The sequence below is a fragment of the Vipera ursinii genome, assembly GCF_947247035.1.
Source record: "Vipera ursinii genome assembly, chromosome: 12".
NCBI classification, from domain to species: domain Eukaryota; kingdom Metazoa; phylum Chordata; class Lepidosauria; order Squamata; family Viperidae; genus Vipera; species Vipera ursinii.
The window spans coordinates 7,191,703-7,216,786 of NC_139525.1; the positions used below are offsets into that span (position 1 = coordinate 7,191,703).

Genomic DNA, 25,084 nt, shown 5'->3' on the forward strand with positions numbered 1-25,084 from the left:
TTTAAAGCGAGATAGTGACTTGTGTAAAAGGAATTGCTCCAAAATAATAGATAGTCTTATGGATTTATATCTTTATACACTGCATAAAGTCTCTTTCATTGAAAGTGTATTGGAAAGATAGGCTCTTTATTTTTTTAGCTTCAGATTTTAAGGGATTGATCCTGTTATTTACCTCTGGTAGAATGAGGCACAGGGCTGAATATTAAAGCTGTTGATGGGTAAGCTGTGAATACTTCTATATGCACCAACATATGGCCGGTGTGCTAATATTATGCCTTGTTGCATTCAGAACCTATCCTCAAGCTGTCTTTAACTTTGTAATTGGAATACATTAAACTGGGCCTGACAGTTTGCATCACTTGGTATGCAAGGAATTTTGGCAAGTCTGCTTTGCAGAAATGCAACCCTTGTCTTCACAGGAAGTTGAAAAATAACTCCTGTTAGAATTTCCCATAGATTATCCACGAAATGAAAGTAAGGGGGATTGGAAATGTAAGAAGCCTCCTAAGGTTAACCAACCTCTGTGAATCTATTGGTGATGTTTGTTTTGTCCTCTCCAAATCCAATCCATACTAAGTGGAATTCATCGCTGTTGGATTTTCCTATGCATTTATCCAGCAAACAAAAATTATGAATTGGATTCTGGACTAAATTAGTTACTCTTAGTGAAGTGCTGCATCTCATTCAAGTCCTGTTGTATCTGGGTAACTAATTTATTGTCAGTCCAACCTGGTGCAGATAGATAGATAGATAGATAGATAGATGGATAGATAGATAGATAGATAGATAGATAGATAGATAGATAGATAGATAGATAGATAGATGATTGATTGATAGATAGATACGATAGATAGATAGATAGATAGATAGATAGATAGATAGATAGATAGATAGATAGATAGATAGATAGATAGATAGATGTGGAGATAGATATGGAGATAGATAGATAGATAGATAGATAGATAGATAGATAGAGAGAGAGAGAGAGACAGACAGACAGACAGACAGACAGATAGATAGATCAAACACTTAGCACTCAGACTTATATACTGCTTCATAGTGTTCTACAGCCCTCTCTAAGCAGTTTACAGAGTCAGCATGTTGTCACCAATAATCTGGGTCCTCATTTTACTGACCTTGGAAGGATGGAAGGCTTTAGTCGGTCATGATCCTTGAGCCTGTCAGAATTGAACTGCTGGCAGTTGGCAGAATTAGTCTACAATACTGCATTCTAACCACTTTAGCACCATGGGTCTTGTAGATAGATAGGTGGATAGATAGATAGATAGATAGATAGATAGATAGATAGATAGATAGATAGATAGATAGATAGACTGACAGACAGACAGACAGACAGACAGATGGATAATATTTGTTTCCATGTGACTTGTCAGTATTTTTTGGGGGGTAGGTGGTTGAATAAAGAAGTATTGTACGACTACATTGCCTAGCAATAATTTATACATGGAAAATAGCATAGTTCTACTTACACTTGTATGATCAAAGAGTTGCTGTAAAAATACAGAAGGACATTGTTATTCTGAAAATTCCTGCTTATTTTCAGCAAACAAAGAAACTTTGTAACTCAGCACTATGGACACGAGTTTAAAATATGCATGAAGAGAGACTAGGAAATAAACTTAGATCTTGAGAATAGTATTGTGTATTCCCATAACGTTCTTGTTTCCAATTCTCATTTAGTAGTTTTTTTCTGGAAAAGTTCAGGAGGTCCTGCATAATATATTTTTTTTTAAAAAAGACATTTGACTTTTTGGAGAAAAATCTATAAACAAACAAAAATAGAAAACAGATGAAGATAAGTGAATAAGGCACAAATGAAGAAAAATGCCATCTAAAAATATAGAAATTATACAAGGGGAGAGTTTTCCGATATATCATTACTAAATTATGAATGACTGAATATATTGTATTACTTTCAGGAGCTAAAGTCATTATCAACATAATGGAATGGGATAGAATACCTTCTGCCTTGACTAACTGCCCAGAATCATGGAAAATTGGGTGACCTATAAATTTAATAACTAACTACAACTTAGTGATCTTAAGAACAGGACAGCTTTGTGCTTGTGACTTGGCTGTTATGGAAGTCAAACCACCTTTTTTGTGGCCATTGGAAATGGCATTTATTTCCAATTTAATTTAATTTTAATTTAATTTAATAATATTTCTATACCGCCCTTCTCCCTGAGGACTCAGGGCGGTTCACAGGGCAAAAGTAGAATACAAAATACAAACATTAAAAAGAAATTAAATAATTGCCCAAGTTTAAAACAATTGCTATTCAATTATAAAACCCCAAAGACAAAATTAAGAATACAAAAAAATAAAGAACCCCACCAATCCCCATCAGGCTAGGCCGGCTTGTACAATTATTAATGTGTACGTCATTTGTATTTTCATTGCCATTTCTTCTCTTTGTCACCTTATGTTTTGGAAGAAATAACACTGACTTGTTGATATTAAACAGGGATAAAAGGATGGTGCTTCCCATTTTGTCCAACACTTTAAGAAGAATATTATAGTAAAAACCAAAATTCAAATGTTACTGTGGTACCTTAACCCCTGGCAACCAAAGAACTGCTTAAAATAATAAGCCACATGAAGATATACATAGATGGATGAAAAATAAGTTCATTTCCCAGAGCTTTTAAAAGCAGGTTCTATCCAGAGACATTAAGTAAATTATGCAATAAATCTGACTGTATCTGAAATAACTCACCAAGGTAACCTCTGTAATCCCTCTTTGCCATGCTTGGTAGTATTTTTCATGCCCCAGTAGAAAGAAAGTAATAATTTTCATTTTTGACCCACTTTATTTACAAACAGGAATCCTTGGTCTGGGGTTATATCACTTGACATTCATTGCCATTTATTGTTTGTTTGAAAAATACATTCTTTTTCCTCGCTGGACCTTACCATATACAATATTCATCATACTTGAACAGTATGAAGTCTACTTCTAAGAAGCCTTTTCTTTTGCTGACTGTGGTGAAGGAAATCAACAAATAATTCTCCGAAGACTCAGGGCGGCTTACAAGCTTAGCAGTAGCCTTCATTCTATGTATATGCCTGCTTGTTAGGGCTTTCACACACACCCCAAGCGGCATTATTACAAAGTCAGCTTAATTGCCCCCAACAATCTGGGTCCTCATTTTACCTACCTGGGAAGGATGGAAGGCTGAGTCAACCTTGAGCCTGGTGGGACTCGAACCTGCACTAATTGCAGGCAGCTGGTGTTACTTAAGGAGGCGTTAGCCCACTGCTCCACCAAGGTATTGTTGGATTCTATCAGAAAAATATATCTGTAAATGTTTTAATGTTTTCACTTACTCTGTATAAATCTCACTTCTCGTTCCATCACTACCCTGAGTGGTAAGTGTTCATAATCTTCTCTTTTAAATATTTTCCTTCCTTCCTTCCTTCCTTCCTTCCTTCCTTCCTTCCTTCCTTCCTTCCTTCCTTCCTTCCTTCCTTCCTTCCTTCCTCCTCCCCTCCTCTCCCTAGATTTGAGGATTTCCTTTATTTTTTAAAAAATAAATTACTTTGATCCATTTTTAGAACTTAACAGACTATATTTTGAGGGGCTTCCAACTTCAGAAAATGGGGCCACCAGTTTTTTCATCATTGGTGTAAAATCTGGCAAAACCACAAGGCTTGATATTCTGTAGGACAAATGTTCCAGAATTGCACCATCACTGCAGATTTAACTTCCAGAGCTACTACACAAGCCAGAATCCTTCAAATGTCATAGAAAACTGAGGACGGTTTGTGTGGCTTCTTACTAAGAACCTTGGTGGAGCAGTGGGCTAATGCCTCCTTAAGTAACACCAGCTGCCTGCAATTAGTGCAGGTTCGAGTCCCACCAGGCTCAAGGTTGACTCAGCCTTCCATCCTTCCCAGGTAGGTAAAATGTGGACCCAGATTGTTGGGGGCAATTAAGGTGACTTTGTAATAATGCCGCTTGGGGGCCCCCCGAAAGCCCTAATAAGCAGGCATATACATAGAATGAAGGCTATTGCTAAGCACATTGATTTGTGCTTCTTAGATTGTAAGCCGCCCTGAGTCTTCGGAGAAGGGCGGGATATAAATGGGATTAAAATAAAAAATAAATAAATAAATACTAGTTATATGAATTTCTTGGAGTCCCTTCATTGTCCTAGGCTCATTGTGTTGTTTTGTAGACTTTTTGATTCTGACTCCTCTTTGGTCTCTTCAGAAGGCATGTTCTGAAGTGCTTCTCAATTGGTAATCAGTTTTAACCTTGATGGATCTGCAGAGACATCTAGTGACGAGTTTTGCATGCATGCCAAAAATAAGCTAATAAACAAACATGAAGACGCATAGAGAAACCCAAGGGCTCAAATGATCTTGATTTGATTGCTGCTTCTTGATGTTTTTCCTGTCAATGTCCAAACTCTTTCAGCTTTATCAAGAAAGGTGGGGCAGGGGTTGGCGGTCACACATTTTTGAAGCACAAACCTTATTTAGGGTTTAGTGGATATTTAAGGTTTCAGAAAGATTAAACCGTTGACAGGATGCTATGGATTTTGACACATTTCCTGCTCTACTCATTTATCTTCCATTCAAGAACTAAACTTTAGATGCTGACTTACAAGTTATTTGAAATAATCAAACACAGCATTGTAATTGTGAGGCTGTTGTAAGTGTCTCTGCTTATTTTAATTATTTTGTATCTGTGTGGCAGTTCACCTGCGTGGAAAATTGGAAGAACTTGAGGATGAGGATTTATAAATGTCAAAATAATACTTTCTGGAAATAGAGAGAAAAAACAAAGCAAAACACTGAATTAGAATAAAGTTAATTATTGTAAGGCTGAGGTTTTAAATTTCTTTCAAAGGTGGATTTGCCTGCAGAGGCATAGGAAATTGTGCATTGCAGACAATACCGTCAAATGGTTATAGTTATGTAAACATACTGCATCTGTAAAGGAAGTCCTTCACTTGGCAACAGTAGAAAAATGAGATCTATATACCGCCCAAACTCTCCTGCCTGTAAGTGTGAACTGGGTGAAATGGTGTGTCGCAGGGGAACAGTATTTGAACCTATGTACTTCAAATGGGCTAACATACAAAATGCATCTAACAAGTGAACCATAACTCCATACATTGCCTGGAGGTTCAGTTGACTGGTCCTGCCCTCACCCTCCTGAGGCTGGCTAGACTGGCCTCTCCTTCATCTGTTGAAGGTAGGTAGACTAGTTCATACCTAGCCTTCAGAGAGCAGTCAGCTGCAGTCAAACTGGCAGGAAGGACAAGGGGTGACATGATAGCAGTGTTCCAATATCTACCACAAAGAAGATGTGGTCAACTATTCTCCAAGGCACCTGAAGGCAGGACAAGAAGCAATAGATGGAAATTAATAAAAGAGAAAATCAACCTAGAAATAAGGAGAAATTTCCTGGCAATGAGAACAATTAATCAGTGAAATGGCTTGTCTCCAGAAGATGTGGATGCTCCAACACTAGAGGTTTTTGAGAAGAGATTGGACAGCCATTTGTCTGAAATGGTATAGGCCAGGGGTAGGGAACCTTGGCTCTTTTATGACTCGTGGATTTCAACTCCCAGAATTCCTCAGCCAGCATGGAATTCTGGGAGTTGAAGTCCACGAGTCATAAAAGAGCCAAGTTTCCCTACCCCTGGTATAGGCTTTTGTGCTTGAAGAAAACCTCTACAAGGGGATTTGGACTTGAAGACCTCCAAGATCCTTTCCAACTCTTGTCATTCTGCTCTGATTAAAGTTTGAGTTTTCCATTTGTAATGCAAATGCTTGATAAGTGAATGGTGCCTCTTATATTTTGAGTACATATTTCTGTGAACTGTGATTGTTAAGTATGGAAGCTCAACATCTGCTAAGGCATGCTGGAAGTCCTATCTGTAACGAATAGTCAGTCATCAGAATGTTTATGTGTATTCAAATTGCACACAGGAGCAAGCATGAACTCATTTGCAATTTACTTTTTTACAGTTGGGTTAACAATTTTGGACATGAAGGCCTCGGGCTTCTCCTGGATGTCCTTGAAAAACTCCTTGATAAGAGACAGTAAGTATAGAGCAAGTATAAGAAGGAGAAGCAAAAAAAGTTGATTAATATAGGACCGTCAGTTAATTATGATTATTAATTTTCAGGCAAGAAAGTATTGACAAGAAAAATCAGCATAAGCTCATACAGTGCCTCAAAGCGTTTATGAATAATAAGGTAGGAATTTCAGCCCCGGCTGATTTTTTTTTCTTTCCTTCAGATAGGTTCACTTTAACTGGTAATGAATGACTGTCTTTAAAGAAAGAGATGACTTTAATGAAATGGAAATTTGATTACTAATGACGATGGTTTGCCTGTAGCTTAATAGTGCTGCAAAGAATTTGGAATAAGGCAAAACCAATTCATACGTTACTTCAAGGCTTGAAATCGGCATCAAGTTTACCTATGTATAAAGTATTCCTTTATTTTTGAGAAATGGGGGTGGGGGGTGGGGGTGGGGAAACACCTCACATTTTTTTAAAGGTCAGCTATCCAGACTAGGAAGCCAAAGTCATGCAGGCTAATATTAGTTTTATTATAAAGATACAGTAATGGAATCTTGAAATGCCTTCCCCCTCCTTCATCTTCGTGAAAACTAGGGAAGATCTGTTCAGATTTTTTTTTTTCCAGGTTACAGCTCTGTCCCAGACTGAGGTTTCTTTTATCTGATTATTGTCTAGCAAGCAGCTGTTCTTCCTGACCCCCCAAAGTCACTCCTTCTGCTCATTACAAAGCTTCAGTGATACGGATCCCAAGATAATAGTGTAAAAAAAGTAAAACTTGCATGAGTAACCCAACTTTGGATAAATCTCTCCACTCTTCCTGTGAACCTCTGAGGCCAGATTTAGTGCTCTCAGCGGCTTTAATTTTAGGAAGAAGGTGTAGGGTGTGGGAAATGCGGCAATACCTTGAACTAGTTGAACTACTCTCAGTGTATTTTTAAAGGGACATTCAGAAAAATACAGAGAAACCAAAATGTCCTTCTGGTTTTACTTGCATGTTGCTAGTCTATTGCTGGCAAGAAAATTAAATTTTCAAGGGAAGTTTTTCCCCTCCCCAACTCCATCTCTGCAAATCTGGCTCTTTCAGAACCTTGTCATTTGTTTAGGGATTCTAACACTTTCTAAGATGGTGTGCGTTGCATTCTCATATCTTTTAAACCATTCCTTCTCCCCCTCCAAGTATGGACTACAAAGAATACTGGGAGATGACCGAAGCCTCCTCTTACTGGCCAGAGCAATTGACCCAAAGCAACCAAACATGATGACTGAAACAGTGAAAATACTCTCTGCCATTTGTATCATTGGAGAAGAAAACATGTAAGTAACAGAACTATTTAATTTATTTAATTAATTAAAGAAATGTATGAAACCCATTTTTAGGGCAACCTCTGTAATTATCCATTTCATTTTCCTTTAATATGTTGACTTCCATATGTTTCCTCTTGGCCCTTGACTCCCCAAGAGATTTAAGAGTTCTTTTATGGCGACTCATCTGGAGGATAAACACATCTGCTATCTCCTAGATCAAAGAGAGCATGTACAGAGTTGCTAGAGAGCAGCAATTGGGTGAGCAGGTAGACCTTATTTAACAGCCATTTGTTCAGCGGCCCTCCATACTTATGATTGTGCTGAATGAGTGGTCATTGCAACCAGTCTTTGAGATTCTGGCCATTGCAGCATCCCCTGGTTACATGATCAAGACTGGCAACTTTTCATTGCTGGCTTTCCGCAAGCAAATTTAATGGGGAAGCCGGCAGGAAATCAGAAGTCACAATCAAACGATATCCTTGCTTAACGATTCATGTAGTCCTCACTTATGATGGTAACCAGTGCTGGCCAAAACTGCCATCATTAAGCAGTGCTATCACATGACATTTCACTTTGCAACCGCAACACTTAGTGACTGAAAGTCCACGCCCATTTACTGTTGTCTCTTGCAACAATGCCTCGCTGAGGCCATTTTATTTGATTTGAGGTCATTTTTTTTTGCTGCTGACTTGCTTTATTTGAGGCTCCTTCTCCAGCCAAAAACTGAGTTATTAGCTTGAACATAGATTTATTTTCCTTCCTTTCCCCATGCAAGTACAACTGGAAGTAAACTACATTAAATTAACAGAGCAAAGGACATTTGAGATTCTGAATTATCTGTTGAATCTCATATTTACACATTTACTTCTCTTTATATCCCAAATCAACACAATTATTTATAGGACAAGATCAGTGGGTGTGCTTGGTGATTTTATTTTAATCTATTACTTTGACCATTTTGAATGAAAAAGATCAATCCATGGGCTCCTTTGAAGACTGATCTATACTTTGCATGGTGGTTTCTCCTAATGTGGGATATGGGGCAGATTCGTCTGGTACCCTCCCAAAAAGACTAAAGAGGGTTTTGTGTTAAGATGAATATTTCCAGTTTTAATCCAAGAGAGTTGTTTATGCACTCTGTGCAAACAAAATAGGAAAGTGCATTTCTGAACTTGGACTGATTCCTGCTCCAAATCTGTACTGTGACTTTCTCATTGTTATTGTGAAAGACCACTTTCACCACTCATAGAGACAACTTATATTGTATTCGAACAGTATAGATTCCATCTGGACCCCTTTGGGCTATGTTGGAGTAGATTTCCATTATCCTCAACTACAAGGACCGATGATGATAGGTGTTCTAGCTCAGAACATCTGGAGGGCATTAGGTTGGGGAAAACACTGGTACTTTTTAAAATAGATTCATTGCCATAGAATGATCAAGGTTTAAAAATCCTTTCCTTGCACCACTTCCCCAGGAGCAAATCTCACAGAACTAAATAGAGCTTAATTTGGAGTAAACCTGCAAGTTGCAGTTTAATGCCCACTTGACAGAAAAGATCCCATTTGATCTCACTGGGATTTTGGAGTAAATGCATGCCTAGCTGCAAGGAGGAAATACAGGATGGAATCGTTTTTGTTCCATGAACTTTTTCAAGTTAGTTACCTAAGATTCCAAAGTTTAAATAATCTGACTTCATTTAAGAATCGAAGCGACAACAGCAGCAACCACAGCAAACTCAAAAGGTTTATTTCCTTGATTAGTAGCAGATTGCTTTTTAGGTGCTGGTTTTTAAATCAATTTGCTGCAAAAGAGGCAAAAATGCCTTTAAGAATTTGAGGTGTGATTTTTGAATAGTCTCTTTAAAAAGTACGTGCATATCTTTACAACCCATTGAAATAAATCTCTGTTACAGGCTGGACAAAATTTTAGGAGCTATAACAATTGCAGCTGAGAGAAATAACGGAGAACGATTTGCTAACATAGTGGAGGGGCTTGAAAATCATGAGGCTCTGCAATTACAGGTAGGATTTCTTGGATTACAATTTAGACAGATTAGGCAACAATGCATTTTATTTACTACCCATATCAAAAATGTTTAAAGTGGCTGTAGATAATTTTGGTTCCCGCGACCTTGTTTAGGGTAGAAGTTTCAAATTCCAAATAAATATAAATATTCGTCTAAAATCTCTGGAACAAAAGCTTGATAATCTTCTTTTATACTCTGCATAAACACGTTTGAAACGCCCATTGCTATACATTGCAGAAATTCATTATTTACTGACTTTTTTTTTAAATCTATTTACAAATGCATAGGGTTATAAAATAGATGCTTCTCTTTTCTCTGTGCATATTTTAGAACAGGGGTCTTCAAACTTGGCCCTTTTATGACTTGTGGACTTCAACTCCCAGAATTCCTCAGCCAGACAAGCTGGCTGAGGAATTCTGGGAATTGAAGTCCACAAGTCATAAAAGGGCCAAGTTTGAAGACCCCTGTTTTAGAATATAAATCTTTGGTTCATGGAGACAATCTTTACATACTTTTAAAAATTCTTTTCTGAGATCATTTCTCCCCCCCCCCCGAGTTTTGTGTACAAGGAAGACTGATAAAGGAGAACATTTGTAGTTCAGGTTTGAAATGAGGGGTCTTTCCGCCGATGATATTACCTAGTTTGCTTAATGACAGATCTGCAAGGAAACAACCAAGCTCAGAGAGCACCAACAATTTCTCATAAGGATGCCTCCTAACCATTTTGGGTGCACTAAAATGGTTCCCCATGACTTCCTTGCAGTAATGAATGGAATGTTACAGTAGGGTGTCTAAATGGTAGGATTTCTGAATTTTTAGCTAAGACATTTCTCCCTCCAAAGAACTCTGGGAGCATAAAACCGAAATAGAACTCTTTGGATGGCTAGTTAGTGTTCAGAGGGCAAGTCTTCTCCCAGACTGTCTCTGAGACATGAAAGACTGCAAAGATAAAATCAAAAGCTGGAATGCCACCATCTGAATGAGATAATGATTGAGTTTGTGACTTCTGTCTTGTAAGGTCAAGTCCATAAGACAGGAATTATTTCCGTAATCTTGACATGACAGTATGAACACTTGCAGCGCTACAAGGAACCACAGGAAAGATGAGGTTCTCCAAAGGTCAGGTTACGATGCAGTGATATCCCTTTTCTCTTCTGAAGGCAAACTCTGGGGCGGACAATGTAATTTCTATTCATGCTTGCCCTGTGAAAAGCTCTTCCCCCTCTTCGAATAAATACACAGATGGTCTGGAACAATAAATAAATATTGACAGTAAATAAAAAATAACAATAATAGGTAAGAGTAACATATTTGCTTTAACATCTTAAAGCAACATAGACCTTCATCTCTAAAGGCAATAAACTACTACACTAAATAAAAAGCTGAGGCTGGCCATCTAGATTAAGTAAGGATTTTTATTTTTATTTTTAGAATTTCAACCCTTTTCCATCAGTCAGTATTTTGCTTTTTTGCTCAACTGAATGTTGACACACCTGTTTTTGATTTTTCCCAGCGCTATACTTGAATTGCTTCCTAGTGGACCTGTGTACCACCGTGGTTATTATTTTCAGTTCCTCTCAAGGGTAGAAGGCTTGGTCGAATTGATGCTAATGACTTTTATCTGAATAATAAAATCCTCTTGTCAACGTCAGCTATAATTGTGTTGTGTTTTGGCGTCTTGGTTTTGAAATGGAACCCCTGATAATTTAGTTGGGGTTCTTTCTGCACAGACTGTCTTTAGTGTGGCCTTAAGAGAGATCCGGTTCAGCTAGATAAATAGAAAGACCCAATCAGCTTAGCTTTTACATACAACACAAGACCATTAAAACAGGAGTAAGTGCATTATGCACTCTGCCTATGCGATACGCTCTAGTACAGTGGTTCCAAAGTCAATCTCCTTTAAGGACGTTGTGATTTTTATGACTCTGACATCCATACTCCGTGACTGAAGGTACAACGGCAGGACTCATTAACTCGTCTCTGACTGAAATGGTCTCTCTACCAGTATTAATACAAGCAATTAAGCCAGAATTTCTCCTGGCAAAAACAATCACAGCAGATGGCACCTTTTCTCTCTATTAATTTCTGATTGGACATGTACTTTGGCTTGTTCAGTTATGTCATCGCTATAACATAACAAGGATAATTCAGGCCACTACAGTACAACATTACAGGGATGTGTGCACTGAAAGAATGTACCGGCTTGCAGTGCTTTATATATTAAAATTATATTCACTTTATGGAGGATCGAGTTATAGCTTTCAGTGCAGCGGTGTTGATAGAATAATTGGAGGACATGTATCCATTTTCAAAAGCACATCTTGAGCTTGTCTGTAAAAAAGTTAAGGATTAACAACCTGTTCTAAGCATGGCTTGCAGTTATTTTTTTTTCCTAGCATTCACTCTGCTTTTAATTATTGTAAAGCTATTGACAATATGAGGTCTGTCGCTCAAACAACAGCATTCTGCTATAAGGAGTCCTCATTTACTGACTGCAATAGGGATCAGCAGATGGTGCAGTTATTGAGCAGAATGTCACACGACCAAGTCAAGTCAAGTAAATTTATAAGAGTCAAAGACCAGAACGAGTGAAAAACACTCAAGGAATATCTAAAATTCTAAAATGAAATAATAAATAAGAGATAAAATCTACATTAAAATCACAGTTTGGCATCTAATCTGTCAGTTACACCTGAACAAAACATAGCATGGCCTAGCTATACTATACTATATGTCGCATGACCATAATTTGCAACTTCCTGCTGGCTTCCCCATTGACTTTGCTTATTGGAAATGCGCTGTGATGGTCGCAAATGGTGGTCCTGTGGCCACAGATGTTGCAAGTGTTATAAATGTGCACTGATGGCCAGGCATCCAAATGGCAATCACATGACTGCAGAGATACTTCAGTGGCTGCAATTTCAAGGACTGGTCATAAGCCTTCTTTTTCAGCGCCACTGTAACTCTGAGCAGTCCACGAATGAATGGTTGGTAAGCGAGGAGTATCTATAAAGGCATTCCATTTAATGTACACTTCATAGAGGTATGAATAAGTGGATACATTATGGGCCATACAATATTATAGTCAAGTATAGCACTGTGTTGTTCTCTAAAATAAGTGTTTAACGTAACAGAATAACAGAACAACAGAATAACAGAGTTGGAAGGGACCTTCTAGTCCAACCCTCTGCTCAAGCAGGAAACCCTATATCATGTCAGACAAATGGCTGTCCAATCTCTTCTCACCAACCTCCAGTGATGGAGCACCCATAACTTCTGGAGGAACAACGTTCCATTGATTGATTGTTCTCACTGTCAGGAAGCTTCTCCTTAGTTCTAGGTCAGGGGTCTTCAAACTTGGCTCTTTTATGACTTGTGGACGTCAACTCCCAGGCATGCTGGCTGAGGAATTCTGGGAGTTCAAATCCACAAGTCATAAAAGGGCCAAGTCTGAAGTCCCCTGCTCTAGGTTGCTTCTCTCCTTGACTAGCTTCCAGCCATTACTTCTTGTTCTGCCTTCAGGACAAGGAAAATAGGTTGACTCTCTCTTCTTTGTGGCAGCCTGTTAGATATTGAAAGATTACTAAATTGTCCCCTCTAGTCATTCTCTTCATTAGACTAGACATACCCAGTTCCTGCAACCGTTCTCCATATGATTTAGCCTCCAGTTCTCTAATCATTTTTGTTGTTTTTTCTCTGCACTCTTTCTAGTTAGTTAAAAATGTAGAATTCTTTATTGTTTTCTCCAGTTTTATTGCACATGTTCATTGGGTGTGCTGACCCTAATAAGCAACATTAACTATAACTTCTATTTACAGGTTGCCTGCATGCAGTTCATAAACGCCCTTGTCACTTCTCCAGAAGAGCTTGATTTTAGGGTACATTTGAGAAATGAATTCCTGCGCTGTGGGCTAAAGAAAATATTACCAGTAAGTTACTTGCAATAGAAGTGCTAATGTACCGGGTTCTATGATTGCTTGCTTTGTGATTATAAATCTTACAAAAGACTTTCAAGATATGGCTAAGCTTGACTTTAATGGTTCTTTATCATTTTAATCATTGTGAAAGGGAAGCAGAATGCTGCAGCGTTAAAAATGCTCAACAGTGAAAAATAATTTTCTTTTTATGACAAATGATTGCTTACACTTTACTTTTATTGATGTAGGTAATTTTAAAGTATGTATTGGATAGTTAATAGTGCCATGAACTTATGATAGGGAGAATCAAAGCTTAAATCAAATTTAGACTGTGGGCTGGCTGTGTTTAAGCTTTAATTCCAAAATGACTTCTGAGGAAGTGTAAAGAATGGGAGGATTTTACATTTATAGTAAACTGTAACTGTTCTTGTTCAGCCTGTTCATTATATATATATATATTATACTTCTTTGGGTAAGGAAAGCATATGGTGTGTGTATAACATATAGCTTACCACAGAAGCTGTTTGTACGAAAAAGTTCCTCTTAAATTTTAAAGAAAAAAAATAGCTATCTTCTAGGTTTATTGTATGCTAAAACTCTCGACAACAATCTGAACAATCTAACAGTGGGAGCGAATTGGTGATAGCTAAGTCAAGGTGGGCTGGAAGTAGATTTCTTATGAGTGCGACTGACGCCAGTTAGAAAACGAAGTCTAGAAAATTTGGTCTTCATCTAATCCAAGGGGTAGGACACACCTTGGCTCTTTTATAACTCCCAGAATTCCTGAGCCAGCCATGCTGATCTAACCCTTTCAAAATTAAACTGTAATCAACCTCAGCTGAATTTGATTTCCCAACAATCTGTAGAGCAGAAATAAATGGAAATGAGTAGTTTTCTTGTAACATAGATGAAAAAGGATTTAATGCCAAAGTTAACAGTAAACACGTAGATTATTTATGTAACATATGCTATGAGGGTTGTTGGTTTTTTTTTAACTACAATTAATTTTTTTCCAATACTGTAAAGGTAGAAACAAATATTACCTTCTTAAACATGTGTTTTCTCAGTAGTAGTAGAACCTCTTCACTCTTTCATGTTTCTAGAAGTTCTAGGAACCGGGTGATATCCCCTCTGTTTGAAAATTAAAATGTTGTAATTAAATTACTGCTTCTGTAAACAAACGGCCAAGATCAAATCTTCTGGCAAAATTCCCAATATTCTTAAAAATTAGTCCACTTTGTCTATGACAGGGAGTGAATTTGTCTCTACTCTGCATTGTTTAGGAGCAATTTATGGTGTGGCATCTTGCTTGCCTTAAAATTTATTTATTTATTTATTTATTTATTTATTTATTTATTTTTGGGACTTATATGCCTCCCTATCTCCCAAAGAACTCAGGGCGGCTAACAACAATAAAAATACAATACAAAAGTTAAAAAAAAGAATTAAACTAGCAGCCCCAATAATAAGTTTAAAACATTTTAAAAAATTTTGTCTTTTCAAATATGTGAGAGTAGGAAGCAATCAGCTTATCTTGACTACTAAGAGACAAGTTGAGGATGCCACGTTTGAGAAGAAATGGCGGCACCCTGAGGGTTTTCATGCTATCCCAAGTAGCAACAGGAAGTCATCTTATGTGTACTACTTTATTTACGATAAGCCATGATTCTCAGAAATTCTAACTTCCAAACCTTTCCATTTGCTCCCTCAAAAGAAAGTGGTTGGGAAATAAATGGATTCTATGATTGCAAAGCTATATAGCGGCAGAATGTAATATATATTGGAAATATGGCAAGCCATATCCTCACCTCACTTTTCTTGATGATTACCATGTTGAAACGTAATATGAAACATTGCTTTTCATAGCACAGCAAAACATGGTATATAGTGTAAGATGTATTTTTTTTCCCCTTTCAAAGGTATTTCTATTGTTTTCTCCACTTTTCAGAGCAAAATAGTTATATTTTTAATTTCTTTGACTCCGCAAGATGCAGTTCAGACAACAGACTGCAAATCAAGATGGTTTCATAACCTTTGCCATAATTTAGATTTTAATTTGCCTGGTGATTTAAGGTTCCAATTTTAATAAGTAAAAATAAAGTACACAGAATGATAAAGGAAGGTAACAGTTTACCGGATGTAATCAGTCATCTGGTAAACTATTTTTTTATTTTTTTTATTTTTAATCCCATTTATATCCCGCCCTTCTCCGAAGACTCAGGGCGGCTTACAATCTAAGAAGCACAAATCAATGTGCTTAGCAATAGCCTTCATTCTATGTATATGCCTGCTTATTAGGGCTTTCACACACACCCCAGTGGCATTATTACAAAGTCAGCCTATTGCCCCCAACAATCTGGGTCCTCACTTTACCTACCTGGGAAGGATGGAAGGCTGAGTCAACCTTGAGCCTGGTGGGACTCGAACCTGCACTAATTGCAGGCAGCTGGTGTTACTTAAGGAGGCCTTACCTTCCTTTATCATTTAAACATTTAATAAAGCTGAACATGGGGAAATTTGATCAATTACATAGTTTTAGAGAAGAGCTACTGCACAGCCAATTTTTTTTAACAAACCGTCATGACTGACAGATGTACACGTTTAATTAAATCTTTTTATTCTACAACTGCAGGTTCTCTTGTTTAGGACCTCAGATCACCACAATGTCTTTTAATGAATATAATTTATGAGAATAATTATGCCATTTAAAAAGAAAAATGTAGGGCACATTAAACAGAATTACCTTTCTGTATTCAATTGAAAGAGCGGCTGAGATTAATAAAATCTAAATATCTATAAAAGCTAAAATGGGGAGATGTTACTAATCTAATGATCGGATGGTATTTTATTTTATACATTTGTGTGTGTGTATATCTATCTATCTATCTATCTATCTATCTATCTATCTATCTATCTATCTATCTATCTATCTATCTTATCTTATTGAGTTTATTGCCCATATAATCTTAATATAGCTTTACTTGTCAATGGGACTATTTCAGAATTAAGTACACTTCTAATTTTAGGTAGAAAAATCCTTATCCCGACCATGGTAGAAACTAAATTTATGGCATTAGTAGCTCACTAAGATTTTTTGTGGGCATTTGTGATGTAGCATATCATCATATTCTTATAATCATTAGATGATAGTGCAGCATTTGTGATGTACTTTAAAAGTCTTTAAACAGCATAAGTTGTTGTGATGACCTAGGCCAGGGGTAGGCAACCTCGGCTCTTTTATGACTCATGGACTTCAACTCCCAGAATTCCTGAGCCAGCTTGGCTGGCTCAGGAATTCTGGGAGTTGAAGTCCATGAGTCATAAAAGAGCCGAGGTTGCCTACCCCTGACCTAGGCACAATGCATTCCGAATGCTTCCTTTCCTTGCCAATAATCCTATTGTCTTTCTGCCAATCCTTGAAGGAAAGGACAAGTCTGTACTGCTGCATTTGTTTATTTTTTTTAATCTGAAATATTTCTTTAGCACCTTTTTAAAAAACAGTTAAGTGTATATAAACCTTCGGAAACTATGCAACAATCACCCTATTAAGGCCACTTAAAGACTTGCCTCTGCCAATTGGCTTGGGGGAGAGAAAGTGCACAGTAACGAAGATTTGTTGAGTACAGCAGATCCCGCTCCGCTCCACCCTCCACGTGTGTCCTTAGGTTTTAATGTTTGATTTTAATAAATTTTACAAATAAATATATAAGGATGTTATGTATCCAACCTACCTTCTTGGTAGGCCAGTCAAAAGATCATTACTTGATTAGTTGTTTTCTTCACGGCTAACCACAGACTCTACATTATTGAGATTTTTTTTTAATATACACTCTGTCAAGGTAAAAATCACCTTTGTAGAGGGCGAAGGACCGTGCTTCAGAGAATGCATGATATGCATGCAGGAAGGCAATAAAAACACGACAAATAGTCTTACTAAATACCATTTTACTCACAAAAATATAAAAACTAAATATATATTATAAAGAGAGCTAGCTGACTACATCCTAACGTAACAGACAGTAACAGCAAAGTGAATCACAATAAAGAAAAAACTGTGGGAACCTTTTCTAGACATGCGCACTAAACAGACTGAAACCATAACATAACTAGTCATATGGGATTCACTATGGTTACCAGATAAGTTATCACAACAGGTGCAGAGAGCAGGGGAAATGTACAGTTAGAAATGAACTTTTCTGACGAACAAAAAAAAAAACGTGCAGTGACACACTCCACACCTCATCTTTCTACTTCCTCTATTGCCATCTTTGAATGTGATTATGGAGCGTTACTGGAAAGCTGCAGGATTAAGAACATTATAGTAACATAACTTCAAGGCAACATATTCATCCCTATGATGGCCAGTGTGGCGTGCTATAAAAAGTTTAGATGTGTGCACTTCTAGTGCACTGCAAATAAAGCCTAAAACACTAATATTTAAACAGTACTTGAATTCAGGCCACATTAATTTGACATAAATCCATAATTACTTGCATTAGAATTAAAAGGCATCCTGTGTGAGCTTTAAATTCACAACTACGATACATTTTTGTAATGGCACAATACATTAAATTAATAGAAGTTGCATACACTGGTGGAAAACCTATTGTGTGATTTTTAATGATTGATAATGTTATGCAATTACCATTTAAGTAAATGAGTACTATCTAACTATCAGGACAGCATAATTTTATCTTCCAATTCTCAGGTATAGTAGAAAAACAAAATGAATCTAGGCAGCATGATTTATAAACTTAAAATCCAAAACATTTTATTTTAATTTGTAGTTCTTTTAAATGTATTTATTGTTTTGCCATTTATTTAGTGAATTAATAAAGAAAGAGGTACATTGTTGTGTTATCTATTTGTAATTTTGGCAATTCTTTATGAATATAATTGGCTTCCTTTATAATTCAATTTATATTACTTATTTGTTACTTTAAAAAATTTACATGGCTGTCCACTTCCAAAAAATGTGGCTCTGGATGTTTTACAAGAAAAAATAAGTCAAGATAAATCAATAATTAATCTCTGTTTTAATTCAATGCTTTAATTTGTTTGTTTGTTTTCTGGTAAGGTTTCACCATATTCTTTTTCTGCTCGTTTTACCATATGCTCAAAGTGGTTGATGTTATAAAAATGTTACAAGTTGTTGTTTTAAAGAAAAAATTGCAGCATTAGAAATAAAAGTGTCTGCCAAAAATAACTATGTCACCACAGGCAGATGAACTTGAAAAATGAATTTGATATAACTGGTAGATTCGTAGAATTCAGAATATTACATGTTGTCAGTACCTATATTGTAGACATATTTGATGTTGCAGACAATATATCGCTTCTACTAAGTAAAAGTTAGACAAACTTGGAAAATAATATTCTTTGCAATTTAAGTTAATAGTTTTAATTTGATCTTATACATAAAATGCTTGGGTAAAAGAGATTATTTAACTGCACGTTTCTTGGGATAGACATTCACTATTTTTATAGCGATGTTCCCAGCAGTTTTGCCAAATAACATTCTTGGTGGAGCTGTTGTGGGTGAATATATGAAGACAGTCAAATATTTTAAATAATTTGATTATAACTCCATGTCATACTGGTTAAGGTGGTGTTGAATCATTATATTGGAGCAACTATTTATTTGGTCTAGTTAAGTTTGTGTTTGAGATGTGCGTCAAAGTTACAGACTCTTTTCGTTAGATGTAAAACATTGAAGGACCCGATCTGTCTGCATTTTACAACAATGAAAGGGAATCACAAATGAAAATAGGATAGATAGACTCCTAACCATATTGTTTTGAAAGTCAGCCAGTTTCAATTTCCATCAGACTTTGCCAGATGCATGCAGGTACAAAGTTGAAAAATGAATGAGTATTTAATATTTGTTTATGCTTTATGGCACCATATGTTGAGAAGATGTAAATTGTTCAACTGGCTTTATGAAATACTAGGACCTAAAAGAGAAGGAGAATGAAGAACTTGATATTCAATTGAAAGTATTTGATGAAAACAAAGAGGAAGACTTAATTGAATTGGCCCATCGTCTCAGTGACATCAAAGTGGAAATGGAATATCCTTTTTAAAAAATATATGTGTGTGTGTGTGTGTGTGTGTACATACAGTATATATATATATATATATATATATATATATATATATATATATATATATATATATATATATATATATATATATGTATGTATATATGTATGTAGATCTTTGGTCATTCGGGTTTTTTCCCACGTAGAATTGGAGGTATCAGGGCAACGTTTTGACAAAATCTCATCCGTCATCCTCAGGCTGGTGGCTTCAGCTTCGTATATATATATATGTGTATGTATATGTGTGTGTGTGTGTGTGTGTGTGTGTGTGTGTGTGTGTGTACAATTTTCCTTAGAACTGAATGGTAACAGTGAACGAGAAAGCTTTGAAAACAGAATACGTTTCATTAGGGTACAGGAAAAGGTACCGTTTTTGCAAATAAATAAGAATAGTGATAATTATTTAGGATAATGTGTGAGTCAATTAAGAGTATTGCTAAATGAGTCACACATGAATTTATATTGAACTTTCTTCTTGGTACTAAACACAGTATTGGATTTATATTAAAGTTTTGGGGGAAGCTAAAATAAACCTTGTGATTTTGTTTTAAGTCATACAATAATTTTACAGTGTGAATTTATTTTCTTAATTGTTTTAATACATTTTAAAATCTTAAAGAGCTAGAGGTATTGTTAATTTTGGACAATTCTCCTATTGAAAAATGAAAGCAGGCACCTTACTTTTAGCAGTAAGTACAAAGATGCTACATTAAACATTTAAACATTCCAATCTTATATCATAGCATTTAAAGGGTTACTTTAAATTTTGTTGTAGCAGTAAATGGAGGCTTAAAATACCTATCCCAGTTTAGAGTTAAAAGATAGCGTCCAATATTTGGTAACACAGTAGAAGAATTTTCAAGGCTTTTTCAGTGTTGAGTTTCAAAATATAGTGATTATCTATGGTTCATCTAGTCTGACATTTCCTTAATGATTCTTTTACTGATGTGAATGAAGTTTACCACTTGCTGTATAACATGTTGAGAGAAACAACATCAGAAAACTACTTCCTATCAATTTTGCAACATTTTTTACTCATTAGAAATGATTATTACATACGGTAAGCCAGCTATTTTGCTTTTCATGTTTCAATGATGCATCCTGTGGCTTAATTAAATGAGGATGTCATATAGTAAAGGGAACGTGAATTCCCATCTTTCTTTTCAGGTAGCACTATCAAAGAGGCATTAGCAAATTAATTGCTAACACTTTCAAGTTGATTCCATTGCAAAGGAGAAGATCCCACTGTATTGTGGCATTGTGTATTTTATTTTAATTTAATTTAATTTAATTTATTAGTATTTCTATACCGCCCTTCTCCCGAAGGACTCAGGGCGGTGTACAGGGCAAGAATAAAACACAGAATTACAAAAGTTAAAAAGTAATTAAATACGTGCCCATTAAAAATACAGTTAATACATAATAAAAAACCCCAATAAAAAGATAATAAAAACCCCACCAATCCCCCCTCATCTGTTTTGTGGCAGATAAAACAGATCTTTTGTTTAAATCAACAGAAAATATTAGGTTTGAAGGCTGCTCTCGTGTGAGTAAGCTTAAACTGAGTTAAGTCTTGTGACAGCCGTTGTCTGTGGCCACAAATGGTATTTAAAGGGAGTCTGTGGTGAAGGAAAGGTTGGATGATGTGATTTTTTTTTCCTTTTTTTAAATGTGCCTGTTGATTACTTATTACAAAAATGATTGCATTTTATTTTTCACACCAGCCCTCAATATTACAAGATAATAGAAGAATGTGTTTCACAGATAGTGTTGCACTGTAGTGGTATGGATCCTGACTTCAAATGTAGAGGAAGGATGGATGTAGACTTCACACATCTTGTGGGTAGGTGTTCAATGTTTTTCATAATTATGATTTACTATTTTTTCCACAAGGTCAGGATTTTTTTGGAGTAGTACCATAAAATTATATATCGACGGAAAGATAATTTAATCAAGAATGTAATGCAACATAGTTTGTTCAATTATCTGTACTGTATTCTATGAAAAGTTATAGCCCAATAACCAGAAAAAGGAAGCACAACTTGCTTAGGTTGATATCAGGTAGCTTTCCTTCATCTGATTGTAGCCAATGAACATGAGTGTCTAGAGAGCCAATCAGGTGTCATCTTGTTTTGGCAATGAGCCAATCAGATCACAGTACTTACACTTTTCCCAATAGGTTTCCACAATTTTGGCCACTACTGTATATACAGCATGTGCCAAGAATTCAGCGCTTTATGATCTCTTGTTTATTCTGTCTATAAACATTCCTACATATACATATAGAAATTCCACCGATTTTGGAGCAGGGAGAATAGAAATGAATGCGTTATCACTAGAATTGTAGGAATAATGATTATGTATCTAGCTTTTCTCAGCTGCAACCCTATTTTGATTAATGTTAATTTTAGTCCTGAATAATTTTAGAAATGTAAAATATAAAAATAGGCATATATGTTTTTTAACTAAAATTTTAGTGAGGAAAGAGAAGGGTTTCATATATATTTGTCCTTTATAGAACAAATCTGAGGCTATTCAAGAACATTATTTTTTTTTAACCCAGATTATTTTAAAAATGATTTGCTTCCTTTCAGAAGCAACGGTATCACTGTATGGTATTGTATATTTTGGATTTTTAAAATTGTAGTTATGTTGGGCCCTATTATTTGTATTCTTTCAGACAGCTGTGTGAACAAAGCAAAAGTTGAAGAAAGTGAGCAAAAAGCTGCTGATTTTTCCAAAAAGGTAGGCACCAAAAATTTTGTCATCTTGCACCCTTTGTGAAACTTTCATTGTTATAGTTCTACATATTTTTGTTAAAAGGTCTTCGCTTTCAGAATTAAGTGTTACTATGCTATTATCTGAAAACAGCTGTATCCAGGCACGATAAAAATACACTTAGATACTTAGTGATCATTTAAATTGAACTAATTATTTCAATTAATAATAGAAAGACTCCTCAGCAACCAGGCAGAACTTAGCTTAGAAGTTGGGGGATTTGGTGTGATAGAAAAGCTTTTGTCTGTCTCTGACATCTTACATTATCTTAGCTTAAAATCCTTAAATTGCTCTTATAGGCAACACATTATCTCCTGCTTGGTCTTAGCTTTAGCCAATTCATCTTTAAGCTAAACATTCTTGTTTACCTTCAACCTAATTCTATGGACAGCCAGAGGTTGTAAGTTGTCTCAAGAATTTTTAGCTATCCCCTACTGGTGTTTCTCATCTCCAGTTAATCATTTGGCACAATTCCACATATATTAATTAGAATAAATACTGCTTCCCGTTGCTTAACCTAATAGAAATTTATAATGTGAAATAGCCTACTGTTACTGCATAGGTGTATGAAGAAAACTATCTCAAGATACTTTTTGCTCTGACTACATTCCATTCCATTCCATTCCATGCTCTGGCATTACTTTAAGTAATCCATGAGGCCAGGCAGATTTCTTTAGTTCAATCTTTCGTTCTTATGTAGCAGTATTAAATTTGAAGCAAGGTGAATGATTATTTCCATACTGGTGATCATTGCAGTTTGATGAAGAATTCACAGCTCGGCAGGAAGCCCAAGCTGAGCTTCAAATGCGAGAAGAGAAAATCCGACAACTTGAAGCTGAAATCCAGCAGTTGCGAACCCAGGTATAACATAAATTAGTGGCATCTTTACCCTGTTGAAATGACTTCTGGTTTCTTCTTCTGGAAATAGGATGCTAATTGCTAAACGCATGCTACGTATAGCTGGAATAAGAAATGTTACAGATAGTCCTTGACTTAAAACCCTTCGTTTGATGTTTTAGTTTGAAGCACAACGGCACTGGGAAAAAAGGTAACCTATGACCACTTTTCTCACTTAACAACTGTTGCAGCATCCCTGTGGTCATGTGATCAAAACCTGGCATGTATTTAAGCCACAGCATGCACAGTCTTATTGCGCTGAGGTAATCCAGGAGTAAACAATAGTAAACAGTGGTCTGTATTAAATGGTGGCTTATCTTACACTATACAATATCATACACCAGGAACAATATACATACATGTGGTAATACAGCAGAATCCAACACACAGCAATTACAGCAAGAAAATGGAAGAGAGAGCACACATCTCCAGAGCCTTCCTTTTTATACAAGGCTCTTAAAGGGACACAGACCCTGCTGAGTCATTCCCATCATTCCATCTTACATTACATCATCTGGTTAGCTTTGAAATCATTACCTTGACAATTTATGATACTTGCACTGTCCCGGGGTCCTGTGATCCCCATTTGTAACCTTCCCAGCTAGCTTCTGAGAAACACAGTCAGTAGGGAAGCCAGACTCATTGAAAAAAACCACCTGATTTCGCTTAACAACCATGTCAAAAAGATCATGAAATGAGGCCCTGCTCACTTAACAAATTCTTTGCTTAGCAATGGAAATTCTCCATTGTGGTCATAAGTCAAGGACTGCCTGCATTTCATTGTTTCAACATAAGCAGAGATGTGAGTTGCTTCCACGCATAACATAAAACATCAACATGAAATTAAATACAAGAATTGTTTGGGTTCTTTTTAATTGGTTTAATTTAAAATCTGATTATGGCATTAGTACATGTAAATACTTATCAAACATGTCTAGAACAACATAATGTTATTAATATCATTGATACTTAGGATTAAGTACCAGTAGAGAGTAAACATTGTTACATAGAGGTGTATTTAAAGTTGAAAGATTTAAAAGAAAAGCTGAACAAATTTAATCTTTAATTGTAAATTTTATAGACACTTTAAAAACAAAGAGTGAACATTTAGCTATTTGATAATCTGTCATAGAAAGTTCATTTGTTCTGGCTGATTTTATTCTAAAAAAAGAAGCCTAATGAATACATTTTCAATTTATGGGTTTGTTATGAGAGAATTGTCATATTTTACAAAAAGGAGACATGCTGGTGTTTTGTTCAGGGCCTCATAATGACTTATGATATTTCTAAAAGCTTATGTTGGTTTAGATAATGAATTTTTCTCATGTTACCTTGGTAGTAGAACTGACAATTATTAAAAATCAGAGCTAAGAGTTGGATCTTCATCCTAATTTTCCTGCTTATACAGTTAACATAATTTTTTAAAAAATGATTTTTCTGAGGCAGTGAATATTTAAATATGGGACCTTAGGATGATAATTCAGTTTCAACCCATTGAATACCGCATAGATAAAAATATCCTCAAACCCCTTGGAATGTACTTTTGTTAATGGACCTTTTCCCTTGTTTTCAAATGTCGCGTCATTAATTCGCTTGATCTGCTTTAACATGGAGGAACTCTTACAAAAGTTACACATGACCCTTGTTGCTTCTTACTGTAATGAAATGCTAAAAACATCTGTTAAATAACTAAACTGATCTGAAAGTTATTTTTTCCCCTCTGACCATATTCTCACTTAATATGGATTTCATCTCAGCGACATACTTGAATCAAATATAACAGAACGTAACTGGGTGAACTTGTATTTTGGTTGGGAGATATTTAGAATGAGATAGATAGATAGATAGATAGATAGATAGATAGATAGATAGATAGATAGATAGATAAATATATAAACAAACAAACAAACCTTTATTGTCAAAGTACAACATGTGTACATTGAGATTAGCTGAGCCTCCCCCCGTGCTCTCTCCCCCCAACACACAGTGGC

General features: G+C 36.0%; 1 protein-coding gene across 6 annotated transcripts in view; it reads left to right on the forward strand.

Moving 5' to 3' along the window:
• DIAPH2 (diaphanous related formin 2) overlaps positions 1-25,084 on the forward strand; it is a 240,609-nt gene that overhangs the window by 40,736 nt on the left and 174,789 nt on the right. For all 6 annotated transcript variants that reach the window (XM_083371796.1, XM_083371801.1, XM_083371797.1 and 3 more), the window contains 10 exons: positions 6,007-6,081; positions 6,168-6,237; positions 7,243-7,379; positions 9,287-9,395; positions 13,219-13,329; positions 19,269-19,387; positions 20,362-20,478; positions 21,143-21,261; positions 22,099-22,163; positions 22,953-23,057. In XM_083371796.1, coding sequence (XP_083227922.1) covers positions 6,007-6,081; positions 6,168-6,237; positions 7,243-7,379; positions 9,287-9,395; positions 13,219-13,329; positions 19,269-19,387; positions 20,362-20,478; positions 21,143-21,261; positions 22,099-22,163; positions 22,953-23,057 — 1,027 coding nt within the window. The remainder of the gene's footprint in view (positions 1-6,006; positions 6,082-6,167; positions 6,238-7,242; positions 7,380-9,286; positions 9,396-13,218; positions 13,330-19,268; positions 19,388-20,361; positions 20,479-21,142; positions 21,262-22,098; positions 22,164-22,952; positions 23,058-25,084) is intronic.